At 43.3% G+C, this 20,415-nt stretch overlaps 1 protein-coding gene across 1 annotated transcript; it reads right to left on the bottom strand.

Annotated features, from left to right (window-relative positions):
- Nucleotides 1-448: 448 nt before the first annotated feature.
- Nucleotides 449-19,734, bottom strand: CYTL1 (cytokine like 1). The gene is made up of 5 exons (XM_063336747.1): nt 19,718-19,734; nt 2,502-2,654; nt 2,364-2,408; nt 853-981; nt 449-687 (listed from the first exon to the last, which is right to left on the bottom strand). Exons 2-5 carry the CDS (start codon nt 2,643-2,645, stop codon nt 604-606), a joined length of 402 nt encoding a protein of 133 aa, XP_063192817.1. The 5' UTR covers nt 2,646-2,654; nt 19,718-19,734; the 3' UTR covers nt 449-603.
- Between the last annotated feature and the right edge of the window lie 681 nt (nt 19,735-20,415).

The raw sequence follows: 20,415 nt of genomic DNA, 5'->3' as shown, positions 1-20,415 counted from the left end.
TTTTTATTAAGTTTTCCACAGAGAGAGGTTACTTTCACCTTTTTCCACAGAGAGAGGTTACTTTCACCTCTATTCTTACAAGTCTGACATCAAAATCTATCAGCATATATATATGAGCTATACAGGTAGAGACACATCTGCCAGTACAGAGTTAATCTGCTCTTATCAAACACTTTAAGAAGAACAAATATGATCCCTTCCATGCCCATCTAATAAAAGAAGAACTGCTAAGTCAGGGTAGAATATTGATCATAATGTATTTTCTTTTTATGAATTGAGTTATTCATAAAAGAGTAAAAAAAAATGTCTAGTATCTAATGTTTAAACAAAACATACTTTATACATTTGGCTAAGCTGAAATACCATACCTTGCCAAATAAAAAAATGCTCTCTAACTGTAGTTTCCCTAGCAGCTCAGTAGGTATGCAAGGCATGCAGTTCATTTCCTGCCAAGGCGGAGAAAAATGGGTAGGTCTGAGATAATATTGCTAGTGTGCATGAAAAAGATCTTAGTTGTTAACATCGTAGTTGACCGTGTATACATATTTTGACTCTTTGTCTCCTTGAAGATTTCCCAGGTACAACTTTTGTGTTGACTCCATTTTAGCTCTCAATGATGGAGGGATCAATGGGAGCCAGAACAGGATTTTCCAGGGCACTACAGTCATCAGTGAGGAACACCAAGTCCTGGAGAAACAAAAGAGAAGGCTAACATTTATAACAAGAAAGGCAGAAGATATCAGAATGTTGAGAAGCTCAGGCCCTGATCCAGTTTTGCTGGTTGGGGGACAGGGTGGAGACAGAGAGGACTAAAAGCAGAGACTATGTCCCTCTTGGCGCATCTTGACCTACCCTTCTGCAGTAGGAGATCATGATGGTGTACAGGCTCCGGGCTTTTTCCTTCAGCTCACTCACTTCAAGCACTTTCTCACATCTGGGGTAGGCCACAAAATCACGGAGTTTTGCCAAGACACAGTAATTCTGCAAAGCACGCAAAAGAGGTATGTGTAACCCTGCACAAACACAGATTTATGTTTCTTGTCCACCACTTACAAAATTCTTACTGCCTCTGTGGGAACCTTGAATTCCTGCCTCTATGTAGGTGTAATCTACGTAACCTTTAGTTAGGAAAATTCACCATCAATATTTCATAACAGAGATGTTTGGTCCAAATAAGTGTTTGGAAAAGTGCAGAGGTGCCGTTTTGGCCTGCCAGCTTCTTTCCCACATGCTTTAGGAGATAGCAGTGCCAATACAATCAAATCTGCTCCTGTAGTAGGTGGAGTTACCTACTGAATAGGTGCACTGTCTCCCTCTTAAGAGAGCACCTGATTTAGCTGGTGAACAGATAATCAAGATCTCACAGGCATGATTTCTCTGTTCCTGACAATAGGCAACACTGTGAGAACCAATTAAATTTTTTTTTCAGAGTCATTTTTACCTCAGACTTTGCATTATCAAAATAAAGCACAGCTGACATGAATTTCACAACACCCTTGTGAAGCAGGTAAATAAATATCCCAGCTCTTGCTTTAAAGCAAGGGAAACTGAGGGACTGGACTCACATTGCTTGGTCTTTGCAATGAAGTGAGGCACTGGCAATTCTGGAATTGGGATCTGGACGGTCCTGACTTGCAAGACTTGTTGGTGTAGTTGCTCTGGCAAAATGTGTCAGACATCTCTTGCTTTGTCTGATATTATCTACTTTTTAGTTATCCAGTGAAGCACTGGGAACAGAAGCAAAATGTGTCAGATATCCCAGGGCAGAACACTGTGACACAAATTATGTGGGCAGGACGCTATTTTCTCTTTGCTGGGAGATGACTACTGCTGCCTTTTCTCAGTGTCGCACTTCCATATCCTCAGGCATACTTTTTCTTTCTGGATTCAACAAGTGGCTTTTTAAAACAGGAAAAGCCAGAGAGGTATTCCTGCACTTCTTTTTATTAAAACCGCAGTGCCAGAAGCCACTTATGATACAAAATAAAGTAGATTTATTAAGTGAAGAAAGTTTATTCTGCATTTCTTCTTCAAAACTATTATTCAAAGTTTTGTTGCATATATTTTAATTCTGAAAAGGCTCTATCACTATAAATGAATAATTTACACATGGTAATAACTTCAAAATATTGATTTCCTCATTTTTTAATTTTTAAAGAAGTAAAATCTCAGAAGCTCCATATGGATTTTAATAAGGTTCAAGATGAGGTTTATTTTTTTTTTGGTCACTCATCTCTCTAGTTAATTAAGCTTTTAAAAAGTCACTTCGAACCACTCTTCTGGGGTATGATCTTAAGAGCTATCCTCTCTTTTCATTGTCTGCTTTTACTGCTCAGAAGTAAGAAAGAAGTGTGAAAACTTACATGTATGTCCAAGTACAGCCTGGGCAGCGTCTCCACACATGGGTCCTGCAGGAAAGAAGAAAGACCCATTGCAATTTTGATGCGAGAGAAACTTGTATGAAAAGCAAGCAACCTGCAGCGTCTTTTAGGTAGACTCACCTCAGCTTTGGAGGTCTGTAACTCCTTAAAAGACTCTGTGATTTCTTTGCTCAGAGACAACACCCTCGAGTAGCAAGTTGGAGGGGCCGCGTTGGCTGACAGGGCAGCAGAGAGCAGAGCTATCAGGCTCAGAAGCATCTTCATTGCGGGGAGCTTGTCCGAAGGAGGAGGCAGGGAGTAAAAAATCACCGTCAGTGGTTAGGCAGCTACTGGTAAGCGTCAGCGAGTGAGTTTGACAAGTCAGCCCCCAACTAAATAGTCTCCTGCATCAATGGGGGAAAAAAAAAAGTCTGGGGGTGGTCCAAGCAGCAGCTTGCTGCTGTTTTAAATTTCCTGCCAACCTATGAGGCAGAGCTGCTGGCGCTTTCCTGCCGGAGGAGGGAAAGGAGGGAATGAGGGTAACGAAAACAAACACTACTGGCACTTTTCATTCCAGAAAGAAAACAACCTAGTGAACATCTCAAGTGACAGAAATTTGTGTAAGAAACAGCACAGGGTTATCAAAGTGTTGTGGGCTCTGATCCTGTATGTGCTTTGGCCTCTTTCTTTCTTTAGAACATAATGTAGGACTACGTAGAATCATAGAATGTGTTGGGTTGGAAGGGACCTTTAAAGGTCATCTAGCCCAAGCCCCCTGCAGTAAGCAGGGACATCTTCAACTAGATCAGGCTGCTCAGAGCCTCATCAAGCCTGGCCTTGAATGTCTCCAGGGATGGGGCCTCCCCATTTGCCACTTTTCTGGGCAACCTGTTCCAGTGTTTCACCACCCTCATTGTAAAGAACTTCTTCCTAATGTCTAACCTAAACCTACCCTGCTCTAGTTTAAAACCATTGCCCCTCGTCCTATCGCTACATGCCCTTGCAAACAGTCCCTCCCCAGCTTTCTTGTAGCTCCCCTCCAGGTACTGGAAGGCTGCTATAAGGTCTCCCCAGAGCCTTCTCTTCTCCAGGCTGAACAACCCCAACTCTCAGCCTGTCCTCATAGCAGAGGTGCTCCAGCCCTCTCATCATCTTCGTGGCCCTTCTCTGGACCTGTTCCAACAGGTCCACGTCCTTCTTGTGCTGAGGGCTCCAGACCTGGACACAGTACTCCAGGTGAGGTCTCATGAGAGCAGAGTAGAGGGGGAGAATCACCTCACTGGATCTGCTGGCCACGGTTCTTTTGATGCAGCCCAGGATGTGATTGGCCTTCTGGGCTGCAAGCACACATTGCTGGCTCATGTCCAGCTTTTCATCCACGAGTACCCCCAAGTCCTTTTCTGCAGGGCTGCTCTCTATCACTTCATCCTCCAGCCTGTATTGATAACGAGGATTGTCCTGACCCAAGTGTAGGACCTTGTACTTGGCGTTGTTGAACTTCATAAAGTTTGCCCAGGCCCACCTCTCTATCTGCAGCCACACAGGCTGCAGATAGAAAGAATTCCTTCTGGGACTGGTGTCATATGTTGGCAGTACAAATCAGACTTGCTTATCACCCTTAGTATGTCTGAAAAATTGCTGCTGTAAAGGAACCTCCCAGGTCTGCTTTTAACCTATGTAGATGCTCACAATTTCTTAATGAAAACAATAGTGCTTGTTACGGCTGCTTGGGGACACCTATGTATTTACACATTTGTGGTCTCAAATAGAATGAATACATCTCTATATGGCTGTCATAAATGTATAAAAATTATTTTGCTTTCTGAGTCGAATTTATGAGGCTCTGTTCTTTTATTACGTGCCAGACAGAGCTGCGAAATCCAGATGCTGGGATGCAGGCATGAGGCTGAACATATGTTGCTCTTACGTGTTAATTGTCCTATAAAATGGAGGTACCCTTGAATGAAGAACTGATCATTTCACAAGTTATCCCCACCCTGTCCCCCAAAAAAACCCCACACCACCTTTCAAATTCGGATCTAGCTAAGTATTAACCAAAATGGTAAAGTATCTGACAAAGTACCACAATCCTCTGGCATTGCAGTAGACCGGAAGAGTTCATCCAAATGTGGGAGAAGGGGAAATAACAGAACACCTCTAAAAGAAAGGGGTTTCCCATCAGCCATTTTAGAGAGAAAATCAGAGCCTTGAAAACTAGTTTTGGGGAAAAAGTAGTATTCTATATGTTGCAGAGGAGTCCAACTTAAATCCACCAAAACACCTGGATGAAACAGGGAAAGAGAGCTGCATACTGCTGTATCATTATACATTTATTTGCCTTCATAAAGAATGATTAGTTTCGTAACATTGTGTGCTCCTGCAGGTTAAAGTGGAAGATATTTGGAGAGGAAAGAAAAGTTGGGAGTCCTAGCTGTGGGGAATTTAGGATGGAGCTTAGCAAATGGGTTGCTGGGTCTTATTTTCAGGGAAGGGCTCTTGCCTAGACAAGTGAATGGAGAGGCCAGAGGAAGACAGGAAATCATGTCAGATGGCCCCAGGCAACTGGATCATAGATCTAAGCAGAGCTACCTAGTGCATGTCCAAGGAAAGGATGCTACTTACTGTGAGCCTTGCTGGTAAAGAAATAGACTCTTAATCACCACCTCATTACTATAAAGAGTAGCTGAGGGTAAAAGTGAAATATTATCCTTCTATCAGATTCTCATTTGCCAAGCTGCTAAAATGTAGTTGCTCTGCCAGAAGAGCAGTCTTCTAAACAGCATAAATGCTCTCCCAGTGCAAGAAGTCAGCAATCCAGCTGCCGCTAAAGGGTGTCTTCAAAATGAAGCATTTGCCTTTTTTTTTTTTTCAAGTGGGACCAATATGCATAGAATCATAGGGTTGGAAGGGACCTCTGGAGATCACCTAGTCCAACCCCCCTGCCAGAGCAGGGTCACCTAGAGCAGGTTGCACAGGAACGTGTCCAGGTGGGTTTTGAATGCCTCCAGAAACAGAGACTCCACCACCTCCCTGGGCAGCCTGTTCCAGTGCTCTGCCACCCTCAAGGTAAAGAAGTTCCTCCTCATGTTTAGGTGGAACTTCCTATGCTCAAGTTTGTGCCCATTACCTCTTGTCCTGTCCCTGGGCACCACTGAAAAGAGCCTGGCCCCATCCTCCTGACACCCACCCTTTAAGTATTTATAAGTGTTGATAAGATCCCCCCTCAGCCGTCTTTTTTCCAGACTGAAGAGACCCACAGCCTTTCTTCATAAGAGAGGTGTTCCAGTCCCCTAATCACCTTGGTAGCCCTTTGCTGCACCCTCTCCAGCAGTTTCCTTTCCCTCTTGAACTGGGGAGCCCAGAACTGGACACAGTACTCCAGGTGCGGCTCACCAAGGCAGAGTAGAGGGGGAGGATGACCTCCCTCGACCTGCTGGCCACACTCTTCTTGATGCACCCCAGGATGCCATTGGCCTTTTTGGCCACGAGGGCACATTGCTGGCTCATGGTCATCCTGTTGTCCACCAGGACTCCCAGGTCTCTTTCCACTGAGCTTCTCTCCAGCAGGTCAGCCCCCAACCTGTACTGGTGCATGGGTTATTCCTCCCGTTATTCTCTTTCTTAGTATTTTACCTATATTAAGCCTAAAGTGATGACTCCATTTCAAACTACAATTAAATACTATGGATCATGTTCTAAAAGATAGTTAGATGTCAAAATGACTGTGACAGTTGTGGCCTCATGGCAACATTTTGTCTGGCATGAAACACAGGCAAAACAACTCTCCAAAAGTCCTGTGTCCTGACCATATTCAGGCAGTTGAAAGCTATTTAAAAATATCTCTTTAGGACTGGATAATGTTAAAGGTGCCAACACTGATTTGAAATTCATTGTGAACTGAGCTATACATTGGTTGCCTAGGGCCAGAGGGGCAAGTGTGCAGCTACCTATAGCCTAATGCAATACCCTGTCTGTCAAGTTGGGGCGCAAACCCCATGTCACAGAAGCCTCACTCAGTGGTCACTTCTGAGGGAGCCTGGCATAAGCGCTGAATGCCACCTATTGCAGTCAGAGCCCTCAGCTCCAAGACAACATCCAGAGGAGGAAATGCCCAGCACTTGCATAGCACTGAGGACTTACGATTTTTGCCCCAAAAGTAGGAGGCCTGGAATTAATTTCTTTCTCGGTTTCTGAAGGTGTAGGGTGTTGGGTTGGATGGCCGTGTTCTGAGCTAGTGACAAAGGAAAGGGGGAGCAAAGGACTGCCACTCACTATTCATGCCTTTGCACTAGAAGTCTGTCTGGCCTGACACTTGCAGCCTGCATACCCGCAGCTCTTGTCCTGAGGTGAGATTTGCTCAGCTTTGCACACTTGCGGAGATGCTTTGGCACTGACAGGAAGGGAAATGATTCACCCATCGAGTTTCTTCTGCAGAACAGGGAAACGTAACGACTTGCTGAGTGACCAAGCCCTTCTTGGCCCAGAGAGCAAAGCAAAGGCCTCACCAAAATGCTTAACCAAGTAAAAAAAAATGACTTTCTGCTTTGTGAAGGGTCAAAATGACTGAAGTAATTTGCTCTGAAGTTTTTGCTTGGTTGCAGTATTCCTGCCTTGTGGTTTCTCTTTGATCTCATATAAACTAACTCAAGGAAAGCCACCTGTGATGGCTGTCTACTCAAATAGCAAAAAAAATGAGCTACTCTCAGAAATACTAGGAAAAAAGGATTTCTTTTTTTTTTCAGAAAAAAAGGGAGGACCAGAGCTTAATTTCCTCACCTAAATCTTCTGCTCCCTGGGCCAGATTACATGCATAGTTGACTCTAACCCAGATGGATATTTTCCAACGCCTACTAGCTCATCCGCACTTCTGCACATCTCAGCATGCAGAATATGCAACTCAGTTCAAAAAAGACAAATACTCACTTCTCAGTTGTTTTCTATTTGTAGCTCATCAGCAAGATTATCCTTGAGCTCTGAATACATTCAATTTATGGTCTAGATATGAGCAAATAACTTCTGTTTCTCTAAGAAGCTCACTGGTGACTTCAGAAGAACTTGCTATGACACCAGGTGCTGGAAGTCCTTTCAGTCTAAGGCACCTGGCACAACTCTGAACCAAATACGCAGTTACCCAAGCCCACAAAACTACAGACTCTCCTTTCAGTGGCTCTTTTTATGCAGTCATTTATGCAAAGCCACTTACTAATTCTGGTGCATACCCTGCCTTGGGCAGAGAAGGTCTTTAACAGGGAGACACAAGCTGTTCTTCACAAAGGCTAATAGCATCTTAGAGGCAATATTCAAAATGGACATGGAAATAGTGTTCAGAGCTACAGGAGGGGAAGGGGCAAAGATCAAAATATGTCAGAGTCAAAACTCGCCTAAGGATTGCCTCTATGGAGAAGCTGCTATTTACAACCCTTCCAGTCAGTGGGACAGTGCTCAGGCTGGCATTAGAAGGGAGCACAGCAGAAGTCAATCAGTACCACCATATCTGTGACAATCATCATGACACGGACATCTCCACCACAGACACATCTTTACCATACTCCTCAATTCAGTGGGCATATGAGGGCTCCGAGGGCTCAGGACACACATTCTCTGAGTTTTGCATCAACTCTTGAGGCTGATGATGTCACGATAGCCCTGAGTGCTATTTACAGTGCTTTTGTTTACTCTTTTATAAGGAATATTCCATAGCAAAAGCAGACACATGGGCTGAGAGGAAAATTGGAAGCCTATCATGACATAACTGTGTATATAGTTTTTTAAAAAAAATTTGAGCTATGTTGTCCTTTTGCTTCCAAGTTTCTGAAAACTCAAACAATAATATTTTTCTAAAAGTCAAAGGACTCACTATGAAGGCAGAAATTCCTCCCATGTTTGAACAGTCTAGCAGGGCCTCCACCAAATTTTGACAAAAGCCCTTTCAAGTTGCTGACTTCCTAATACCAAAATCCACTTGTTTAACGAAAATATTTATTTTAAAATAGTTGGGGGCTGCCATGAGACACCTCATGAAATGAGTTTCTGATTATATTGAAAAATAGGAAAAGTAAAACGGTACTTTACAGAGAAAGCCCTGTGTATTTAAGACGCGACTCGGTGACTCAGCTGGCTGTTGTGGCAAAGGTGCCACTTCTTGCTTCAGAGCAGGGCTAAACTGCCCTGCAGGCTTCCATCTCAGCACAAAAGAGGTGTTCACAAGCTGTTTGGAAAGCCTGGCTTTTTGGTTAAGGTGTTGTCTTGTCGTGTTTTTCCTCACCGTGCAACAATGCACTTTGTTAAGCCTTTTTGTAGACATCCGCACTGAATTTTGGGGTACGGGTTGTGTGTCTTGGGGGTGCTGGTACACAACGCTGCCAGCTACCCCAGTACAGAAGGGAAGGTGGGTACAGCAGCAAAGGGTGCCTGTTTATGAAGCTGGGGTAATACAACGTGTCTCCTTTTCTCTTTCACGCTAGCAATAAGTCTCTGCTGGTGATCTGCACGGCTTGGCCAAGCTGTAGGCAATGGACATGGCATGCAGGCAGGACCTGTCACCAGGCTGATGTTGCAAGACAGCGTCCCCGTGAGAGTTGAGCAAAAGTACTCTTTGCTTACTCACTGGTATGGGCTTCTTTTTTCTACACTGCTGTTGTTATTTTTAAAAATTTACATATATATTGAGAAAACAGATGTTACTTCTCAAAAGCCTGTTCTTAGATAAAACGGTTCTAGAAGCAGCTAAGCCATTTGGGTCAGAAAAAGAAACAAGATGTTCTGAAATCTGGAGGTCTTGCCAGCACGAACCTAGCATGGAGTACTTTCCCTGCAGGAAAACATATGGAAATGGGGAGCCCTGTGGTCCAGGACAGAGACAGGACAGCCCAGCAGGGCTGGGGAACAGGAATAATTTTCTTGTGCTGCCTCAGACCAGTGACCAAATCACTGATGCTGACTGTGCTTACCAGCCCTCTCCGTGGGCGGAGTGTCCAGCATCCCTTCGCAGTGGGACAGGGGCTCGGGCAGCAGGCTCCTGAGTCCCCTAGGGTAAATGGGGCTCAGCAGTGCCCGGGATGGCTGGGAGATGTTCACACGAGTGTCTGTCGCTGCGGTGCAGACGTAGCCTGGTTTATCTGTGTCTTGGCTGCTGTCTGTGTAATGGGGATAATGGTATTTCCCACGGACGCTGTGGGAATGCAGCCATCAACACCAGGGAGACGGGAGATTACGCTGTTTTAGCCCTGTCAGTGATAGTCTTTTCAGTGACTGCAAGGCTTATTGATTGAAGTAATGCAGGATTTAGAGTCTTAAGCCTTCACTGCCTGGCTAAGAAAAAGGCAATTTTACCTCAGAGTAACTCACAGACCTCTCCGGTGAAATAACAGCAGTGCTTTCAGTGGGCTCGGGCAGAGCTGCCTCCTTTCCTCCCGGTAGCACACAAGTGCCTTGTCTGCGCTCCGTCTGGGCTTCGAGACCGCTCACGTGTCTCAGTTATCTTAAGGTAATACCATTCTTTATCAACACTGAAGTCAGGGCCTCAATAACAGGGTTTTGGGCAGAGAGCCTTGCCTAGGTTTAGACCAGTAAGTGCTCAGCGGTAAGAACCAGTTATTCACGTTTTCCTGCCCTCCCCTGCCCTCGCTCCCCCTCTCCCTCCACATGCAAATGTGGCAGATAGCTCCAGGTCTTTACCATTTCTGGTCAGCTTCCCACCCTCCCCAATTACACTCCTGATGAAAAATGATGTCAGCCAGTACGGAATGTATCAGAGTTGATACAAATAAATGTATTCATCTACAAAATTTGTCCCCAGTACAAGCCCACTGGGGAATTCAAGGGCTGAAAAAATGCAAGGTCTGAGCTATCTGCTCTCAGAGGTTGTCCCTCCAAGGAGCTCTTGTCTATGCTGTGGTTAATCTGCAAGGAGATGAGGGACTTAATTTTCTAGGACTGGTATTCCCGCACCTTTCAGAAGCGTTATGTCACTAAAAGAAAATAAATGGATGAGACTGAAAGTGCAGCTCTGTATAGCAACGCGGTCCAAGCCAAGCAGGAATCCAAAGAGACTTCTCTGCTGTGCTACAGCCTGCACAGGAACTTTTTAGTACCTGCTTAGCATGCTAGCAGGCTCAGTTTTCTATTTATTCTTGCCTAGAAACCTGCAAACGTCAAAGCTTATGTTGCTGTGTATATTTCTAGATACAAACAACAGTTCTTCCAGCAGGCTAGCACAACCTCAAGGTAAAATAAATTGTCATCTCAGCTGGCTGAGACGGCAAAGTATGGGACCATATACATAGTTCTACTTTCTTTTCTGTACACTGCATTTCACATTTTATATTTAAGCATAGTGGAAGAAATCCTGCTGTCACTGAAATCAATGACACGAATCACAGACTCCTGCAGATCCACATTCTCACTCTAGATTAAAACTTGTGTTCAGTTCACTGGCCTTAGCAGCACAAAAGCCCTGAAGCCAAAGCAAGAGTAAATCAGATGCATTATTTCTGGTTTCTCACAGAGAGCATTACCTTTTGGAATCCTGTCTGTTGGAGACACAACACAGGTTCAAAGCTGTCTTTGCCAGTGCCCTAAAACCAAACAACGTGACAAGTACATTCTACAGGTGTAAAGACTCTTCTACGGAATAAAAAAAATATGTATAAAATAGGGTGGAATAGTTGATGATCTCCTCTACTAGGTAAAATTCAGAAGTGATGAAAATAAGTGGAGTTTCATTCAGTTTAAGAAAATCAATAAATTTAATAATTATATTTTTGTTCTGTCAACTTGCCTTGAAACAAAGGAAAAATAAATGTCTGAGCGTGTCAGAAACTGGTGTCAATAACAGGCTGTGTTTCAGACGTAATTGTCATTTAAACCTAAATTTCATTCTTCATTGCAACTTTTCTGTTTTAAATCCTTTTTGATAAAAATAAAAAAGCAAAAAGTATCTCCTTCTGCTTCTGACCCACATGTAATGAATTTCCAGGTGACTAAGTTTCCCTACAAGTGTGTTTTTAGTTTCTATTTGAGTCAAGTGACTAAGAAAAGAATTAGCTGAAGACACGTGAAGTGTAGCTGCCTACATGCATGGTATCGTTGATAGCAGTCTATAGGAATAAGACCGTAACTTGCAGCAGGGTCTTGTCTACACCAGGAGGTTGCCCTGCCATACCAGCAGAGGCAGAGCCGTGGCATGTTGCCCCCATCCATCTGGCTGGCTGTAGGCAGTGTTCAACAGGTAGTTTTGAGAACACGTGCAAGGATGAGGTGCCAAATGGGCCCCCTCCTGCCTGCCCAGCTGGTTCCCAGGAAGCTTCCCAGAGAGTGCCCAGTGGCACGTTAACCCACAGCCCACCTCGGCATGGGTGTTCATGGCCACCAGCTGGGTGAAAGGTGAATCAGATCCAAGGGTGGCTTGGGGGACTTTCTCAGCAACACCAGGTCTACTTACTCTCTTGGTTTTCAAAAGTTTCGTTTTACCCTTGTAGTTACTCCCCAAAGGAAACAGAAATAATGACACAAAACTGAGACAACATTACAGCTGGGTAATGTACTGAGGAAAGCACGGAGGGATGGCACGAAGAGAAATATTTTGAGTGAAGAATCACCCCAGTTGCAGTGTTATGCCTTTCACATGTAGAACAAGCCAAGGTCTTTAACATCTATGCTTTTAACTTTGGACCATTAAGCTAATTTCCATTAGAAGGCTAATCAAATGAACATTTATTTTCCTCCTTTTCTATTTGGCTGCAGCTTTTCTTGTTTTGTTTTGTTTTGTTTGTTTGTTTGTTTGATGTTTTAGAAGGGTTGTGGCTAGGGAAGTGAGAACTTGGCTTGATTTAAAATGTAAATGCGATTCTATCAATCTTCCCCTTTGCTAATAGGCTGCCTGGGCATTTTAAGGGCATATAGTGAAAAGGAAACTGTGACTGCTAAAGAAAAGCCAGCCCCCTGCTGTTCCTGTTCATATTTATTTCACAATCAGCCCATTGAAATGGTGTGATTCACACTCTGATGCTGTCGTTGTCTAGCTGGCAAAGTCACTGGTGAATTTAAAGAAGTTTCCCAAGCTGAAAACCAGGCAAACTGCATTTGGGGCAAAAAGCAATCTTATCAGCAATGAGAGCTAGTGAGTCACTGCCATGATCTCTCTTGCTGAGAGCTGAGGCTGCCCTTGCAAATGAGAAGCTCTCTTGAAATAAGAAGCCGCCTTCAAAAAACTGTGAGAAGCGTGTTGCTTTTGAAATGTAAAGTGTCCTTCTGATATACATATACATAGAGTATACAAGAGTAAAGTCATGCTAAAGTTTGCAGAGGCAATTTAAATGTTCTTTGTTAAAACATTGTTCCTCAAATAAATAGCCCAACAAGGGTAAAAGCGTGTGTGAGTGCACAAGAGGGAAAGAGGCCAACCAGTTCCCCAATAATCTTGGGTAAATAGTAAATGAAAACTCTGTCTGTTTACATTAAATTATCCAGAGTTAATATATTAATCATCTACCTTATAATCAAGCAGTTTGTATGAAATAATGACTTGCTGGTCACACAAAGACAGACACAGCTGAAGCATTATCTTTACTATATTAAGCACAATCTATCTTTGTGACAAGTATTACCATACACCCTTCCACTGACATAACTAAAACCCAAAGTTTAGGAACCAGTATCAACATAGAAGATCAGAATAGCCTAAAGAAATAAAGATTGCTAGAGACAGGATTAATGGAAATAATTAATCCAATAGTATTATGTGTTTGGCTATGAGTTTTTGCATAGAATTTCTACTGTAATGCGAGAGGTCATTATACGGCAATGACAGAGGACGCAAAAAAATATGCTAAGTTTATTACTACATATTATTTCATCAATCATGGGATAAATACTAGCCACTAGTCAGAATTGCCATGAAAAAGGTGAATATAATCTTAGGATGTGTCAAAGGAGTTATAGCCAGCAGGGACAAGGAGTTTTGACACCGGTGTAAAAGCAGGGATCTGCTCATCTGGTGTATTACATGCACTTTTGGTCACCCATGGTCGAGGAGGATGAATTCAGACTGTGTGAGGTGCAGAAAGAACAGTGAGAACATTCAGTGAACAGGAGAGATGGGACAATGTGGGCATTCTACCTCCCTCTCCTTGTCACCCCAGTTACTTTTCCAACAGCTGGGTCCTTGTCCTGCTCTCCTGGCAAAGCTGGCTGTCGGCTCTGAGGCTCAGGGCACTCCAGCCCCATCTCAGCCTCCTTATTGATAGCCCGTTTTCCCATAGCTGTCACTGGGAAGTTCTGTAATAGGGATGGAAAGGGAGGTGGTAGACAACCTCTCTACACATGCACATCCCGGTCAGTCAAAAAGTTAGAAATCTAGGCAGACAAAGGCTACAGAGCCCAGGAAAGCCAGAAACTACACTTCTGTGCTGCCCTTTGGGTTGTGCGCTGCCTTGATTGCTGACCAGCAGCCCTCGCTTTGACTCATGAGAGAACTGGGAGCTGCAGAGGCATGGGGCGATGGTCCATGGCTTTCTATGAGAGAGCCCACAGCTGCCTGCAATAGAGGCTGGAGGCCTCAGCGTCCAACCCAGAGGACATGGTAATGCATTGACCGGAGAAGTAGAGTTGCCCCACTGGACCCCAGTCTGAATACGGCATTAAAACTGCTGTGCAAGCAGTACTACACAGCTACGCGGCGCTCTCAGAAAGGCTGGGTGTGCTCCTGGGGAATGTGAAAAGCACATGTACAGGCAGCACAGCAGCTGCCACGCTATGAGCCGCACTCAGAACATCAACCCATTTTATTCATTAATTGTACACTAACAAAAAAGGTTGGCATCAACTTTGTTCACATCAAAAAGGCACAGTTTCAATTATTCCTATTGCATAATTTAGGTACATGAGCTTCTGCAATAAAACAATGCGCCAGGCGGAGAATGATAGCATTGTCCACACCATTTTCTCTCTGACACCAAAGAGAAATGGAGCGAAAAGAGTCAAAGAAACCAAAAAACATTCAGGAAAGTATCAAAGTGATCAAAGCAGACTCTTTGATTCTGCTTTACACATCCTTTTCAAAGAAGGGCTACATTTCCAAACACAGTGCGTCGGTTCTTGATGCCAATAAACCAGCTCTGTTTAACATCGTACTTTGATAGGAGTTGGAACAAAAAAAAATCTTTAGTGAGAGGCATTTTCTAAGCCTTGCTATCAAGTGTTGAACTTGCTAGGAAAAGGCTAAATGTATTTGTTGCTCTCTGAGGATGCTGAGTCCTCATTGAGAGACCTGGTGTCAGGCCTGAGTAGCACTGTAGAGGAATCAGCATTTGCAAGCATGAGGAAAAGCTCTGAGCTGATCTTTTTGTTCATCTGTATTTAATACACCTCTTTGTTAACAGACCAAGCCTCAGGAGAAAAGGGCGACTTACAAAGAATGTGGAACATGTTTATAGAGAGAACTGGAAAAGGTGCCTGGTCGTAGTCCTTTTATAGCTAGAAAATATTGATTATTTTAATGTATTTTTTTCTCATTCTTTTCCCGCAGAGATAGGCAAGGTTTCAAGGCTCCTAATCTAAATGCACTGGAGTAAAATACTATTTTTTGATGTTATAATTTGACCATTAATGATGTCAAGCATGAAGCTTTTCTTATACCCTGGCAGGATGTACTCCATTTCTGTCTTTGTAAAATCTGATTTTCTTTCCGTGCTGCAGCAACTGTAAAGCACAAGCTGCCCCCAGGGAGGTATTTTGTTTAGCTGTGCGGACACATTCCTCCAGGAAATATTGAAGCCAAACCACACACACACACACACATATGCACACACAGGCACTGTATTACAAGAATTCAAACTTTGAACAGAAAACAAACCAGTACTGGGTCTGGAATCTGGAAGTCAGTGCATGTTGAATTGTGTTTTTCACATTTTTCTTTGTTTTTACCAGCTGGGGCTGTGGACCAACAATAGGCACTTTCCAAACACAGAGAGCACTGCCCAAGGACAGCCCTGTATTATCTTGCCATAAAGCAAGAGCAAAAAAAGAGCAAAAAAATCATGGAAAAAATTTGCATATCCAGCACTTGCTTTTGTCGTGTGAGAGACAGACCTGGGCAATGGCAATTGTTGTAAGTCAGAATTTGCTGCAATGCAAAATTCCGGCTTGTGACTATAGAGGAAAAATCGTGCAAGACAGGAGATGAGAGAAGACATAGATGTATGTTTACTCTTTTATGCATTCTTTTCTTTTCGCTTACTGAAGATGGACCTATGAAAAAAGTCAAGTTATATTTTCTTCTTGCATCCCCCTTGGCAGCTAGCGTCAGGAACAGCACAACAGATGCAGTAACATGATTAAAGCTATCACAGTCCGACCCTTGCTTAGGACGTGGCTTCTGCCCTCAGATGGAGCTACTAAGAGGCCATAGCTGCTCTGACAGCTATGACTGAATGACATTCTAGTCCATTCTTTTTTCAGCTTTATTTATTTAACACATTTATTTATTTATCTGTCTTCTTTATTTATTGAACATTTATTTATCAAACTTTTTATTTATTTAACTGTATTCATTTTGCGGGTTCTGACCACAAGACAACAGGCAATTGTGGGCTGGACGCAGCTCAGATGAGCAAAAGTGAGGCCAAACCATGAGAGATGCCACTGCAACCAGCCCCAGTGACGGGCATCCCACCTCTGCTGCCCAAGCAAAGCCTGTGAGGATCACAGCCCCTCATGCCAGCGAGCTCCAGGAATGTCTTTCTTGGTGCTCCCTCCACTACCAACTGCCCCAAGGGACAGCAGAGCAAAGGAAGAGCCAGCAGGTGGATGGGTCCTGTCTTAAGTGGACAAAGAAGCCGAGAGGTGCCAGTGTTTGATGCTGGAGTGATACAGAAAAATGGCTGCACTCAGAGATAAAAACATCACAAGCCTTGCCATGGATTTTGTAGCTCCTTTTGCTGAAAGGCACTGCTGGGTAGGGACTAAGTTTTCATAAGTGTTTTGGGCAGTGTTGAACACACCATCATTTCTTAGCAAATGATTCTAGTAATGAGAAAGCAGATACTTAAAAACTAGGATAAGACTAATGTGAATGAGGGCATTTCTTCCCCCTCAGATCGTTCTGCTGCTTAAGCTGATATTAAACAGTAGGTGTGACAATTACATTCTTGGAAGAAATACAAGCTAATTTTGGATTAGACTGCTGATGCTGAGAGATTCTTCATATAGAACTGGTGTATAAATTGCTTGAGTTTTCAGTGCAATACATGAAGGAGTTCCATCTGTGTCGGAGATCAGCACCTGATGCTGACCTCTTTTTTTAAGAAAGAACTGGTTAAAAGGAGAAGATGATGTTCTTCTTGGGGGGAAATCCAAGGTCCACATCCAGCAAAACTCTGCAGAACATCCAAATTTAGGCATACTATTGAATTCATTAAGAGTACTCTTCTACTTGAAACTGTGTGCACACATGTGGCTAGAGCACACATGGTAAGAAAAAACGCCCAGAAAAAGTTGTGGACAAGTACTTGTGTGCAACTGCCTAGTTAAGTGATGCTTTGGTTGACTCTATGGTGAAGTTTTTACTGCATAATTCAGAATCATCTTTAATAAACCATGTGACCATTGGTACTTCTGAAGCATAGATGCCTTGGGGAATGTAATGTTTTTTTGCTTTTTTTGTTTATGCATGCTTTATTTTCTTAATTCCTTTCATCTTTTGGCTCACAGCCTCCAGCAAGGGAATGAAGTCTACTGTTAATGTAACTTACTGGAGGATGTTTGAAGCACAGAATAAGAAGACACTAGATGTGATTATCTACTATGCTGCTGAGAGCTGGAGACTAATTTACAGATGACATATGTTGTTAGCACTGCTATATGGATTACAGCTTAGGGGGCAAAGTCATAGATCAAGACTCCCACTGAGCTAGAAGCTGTGCAAACATGTAGTGAAAAGATGATCTCTGGGTCACAGAACTTTGCCATAACCTCTGCACACTTCGCTGTTCAAACTACTGCCATTTTTCTCCCAAGATTGTTTCCTTATGTCCATTAATAACAGTGTTTTTTCCTTGTCTGGCAATTGCATGCTTTGCTTAGCATTTGTTTCATGAAATCAATAAATGAAAAATGCCTGTGTTAATATGGTGGATTCCTTGCTGTTGTGTGTACTGGCATCAATGAATCATTCCCACTTGAGGTAGCAGATTTAGAAGGTAATCAAATTTCTCTTCTTTCCAAGACACAGTGTTCCCAAGCACTCTACCATTTCTGGTGTTAACCAGTCACACAGGCAGAGCACATACATACATCTGAAAAAGTCAGTATCTGGTTTGGGTGCTACTGCTGACAAGTTTGGGGTATTTGTGTACATGGGATCCTCACGATGGCCAGCTTTTCCTCCAACAGTTCTCTTCAGAAGCACAAGTGCTACCTAGGGTCTTTATTTTATCTGGCAACATTTAGGATGAATAGCACATTCCTTGTGTCGGTTTTTCTGAACAGTTTCTCCTATTTGGGTCTAAAGCTGAAAAGCAAAGTCTTTCTTCTTTTTTCTACCTTGGTACCTGGTCCAGAGAAGATAGAGCTTTCACAGCACCCCCGTGCAGAGTTTGGCTGTCCTGCTCGACTTTGTGTGTTCAGCTTCAGAAGGCTTCAGCTCAGTCCCTGCTGTGGGCGAGCTGTCATGTTAATGACCATAATTCTCTAATGGAGTCTCGTTTGGCGTTGGACAGACAAATCCAATGCCAGCCACTGGACTGTGTTTACCACATGCTTGAGAGATGTTATCTTCTCTGTGGTGGCTTCCATCTTGCTGACACTGAGGACCGAAAATGAAATATCGTGAGCTGGTGCCTTGTTGAGAGTTAAGCTGAATGGCCTGAGGGCACGGGGAAGCAGGAGAGCACAGAATGAACTGGGGGCAAGCAGTCACGCTGGTAAATGACTAGCAAGTTCTGCACTCACGTGAATAAAGCAAGCAAGCACTAGCTGTATGTTCAATGCTGCCTAAAGGAAATACATTGTTGTTTTGGCAAGGGAGTAAATGATTGCACGAAATACAGGAAAACCCCCACATATTCAGATGTATTTCAAGCATGCACAACTCCACTGCTTTAGAATTTACCTATTCAGTAACTGAACACACCACAGCTCTTTAGGTTTGGGTAGCATGCAAAGCAAAAATGGGTTGCTTGTTTCACGGTGTTTTATTCTGATTTTTATGATTCTGACCATTCTTCTTTCCTGTCTAATATTCAGTTTCAAAGGAAGATTTTAGTAATATCCAATGCTTCAGTAACTACACAGAGCTATCTTGGTGGATACAATTTACATGCCAGGACAGACACTGCTGGAGATCCAGTTTTCACTTAGTCCGTGCAGTGTAGAAGGTGTACTCTGACTCCTCTGGACATATTACCTTCCAAACAGCCCCCGTAGTACTCTTCTTAAGAAAATAAGAGGCTTTCTGGTCTATTAATTTTCAGCGATCAACTGAAACCAAATTGCTTTGAAACCAGTTAAGAAGCTTGATTACCCAGCTCTTTGAAAAAGGAGAGATTTTGAATGCTTTTGTGCTGGATTTCAAGAGGTGACATTTTCTTGCATAACCACGAGTATGGCTGTTGTTAGTGTTTATGTAAGACAAGTACCTAAGGACCACAGCGAAGGAGGCACCATGTAGTTAGTGACCTGAAGAGATCAGAAGCAATGGGAAAAGAAAAGGAACAGAAAATGCGATGTGGACAGTGAGTGAGAGAGCAGGGAGTATTTATTTGCTCCAAAAGTACTGCCCATATGCCAGAGTAGATCAACACGAGCTGGGGTGGTTTGCTCCCTCACACCCTTGCTGCTACCCCGTTCTCGGGAGGTGACTCAGATGGAAACTGCCAGAACTTCTGCGAAATCCTCATTTTTGACCACACTCACAAATACTTCCCTTGCCTGGAATGAGCTCCGCCAGCTTACGTGAGAAAAGGTCATTGTTGGGCTCGTAGCAGGAACAGTTTATGTAAACAACAAGCTTCACCACCAACATAATTTTACCTTAACATTTTCCCTTCTGTGTTTTTTATCCCCCTCCAAGGGCTGTCAGTCGCTCTATTGAAGATTCCCGTAATTTCAGCAGTAAGCCACAGCAGGTGCCTTTCAATCAACAGCAGCAGCGTCACAGCGAGCGACACCAGTAACACATTTCCCCCCAAGCAAACACACTCTGACTTCATTCAGGCACACAAATGTGCTCCAAATCCCAAATCACCATCTCCCAGCCCAGCAAGACAAAGGCTGCAAACTGAGTTGAAACAAAACACATAAGCAAGTTGAAACATTTTCTTCCTGCAGAAAAATAGCCCAAATATTTGCACTTTGCCTACCTCTGGGAACCTCTGTTCCTTCCCATGGTCCTGCTGCAGCGGTTCTCCTCTCTGGGCTGAGGTCCCAAACCTTCTGGGTGGGAAACATGATCTTCCCTTGACCCACAGTTGAAAACTTCTCACTTTTCTTAGGAGACATGAAGGGACTACGACTTTTGGGAACCTCGGTACCATATGAAACAGTTTTGAAAAGCTGCCTTCAGTGATGTTAATTAGATTTCAGCTTCATAGCAATTGGAAGCAGGAACTGTGTTTTCTTCAACTTAGTTTCTTTAATTTCCAGTTCTCCATTTGCATAACAACTTTAGCTTTATTTTTGAGCTGCAATGGAGCTTTTGTTATAGAAAATAAACAAATAGACAGAAGAATAGATGCGGCTGGTGGCAATCAATACTGAACATTTGTGTTTGCTGAGCAATGAGGCCGTTTGTGACTCTTTACAACTCTGCAAACTCTGTTTGCTGAGAAGTAGAAGAGGCAACCACATTTGTTTGTACTGAAAAAAGGATCCTATTGGAAGCTGGTGCCATTTCTAGGGTTCTAGTATGATTTATAATTGTCTATGAATGACATCGTTCTCACAAATGCAGTCTAAAGCTTTTTTAAAACATTATGCTTAAAGGAGGTAAAATCACAAAATTCATACAAAAATAACACATTACATTATGTCACCATCTGTAAAAAATACTTTCAAATAC

The sequence above is a fragment of the Chroicocephalus ridibundus genome, chromosome 5, assembly GCF_963924245.1.
Source record: "Chroicocephalus ridibundus chromosome 5, bChrRid1.1, whole genome shotgun sequence".
Classification (NCBI taxonomy): domain Eukaryota; kingdom Metazoa; phylum Chordata; class Aves; order Charadriiformes; family Laridae; genus Chroicocephalus; species Chroicocephalus ridibundus.
The sequence above is the reverse complement of the archived record's forward strand: the minus strand, read 5'-3'. Positions and strand labels throughout refer to the sequence as shown.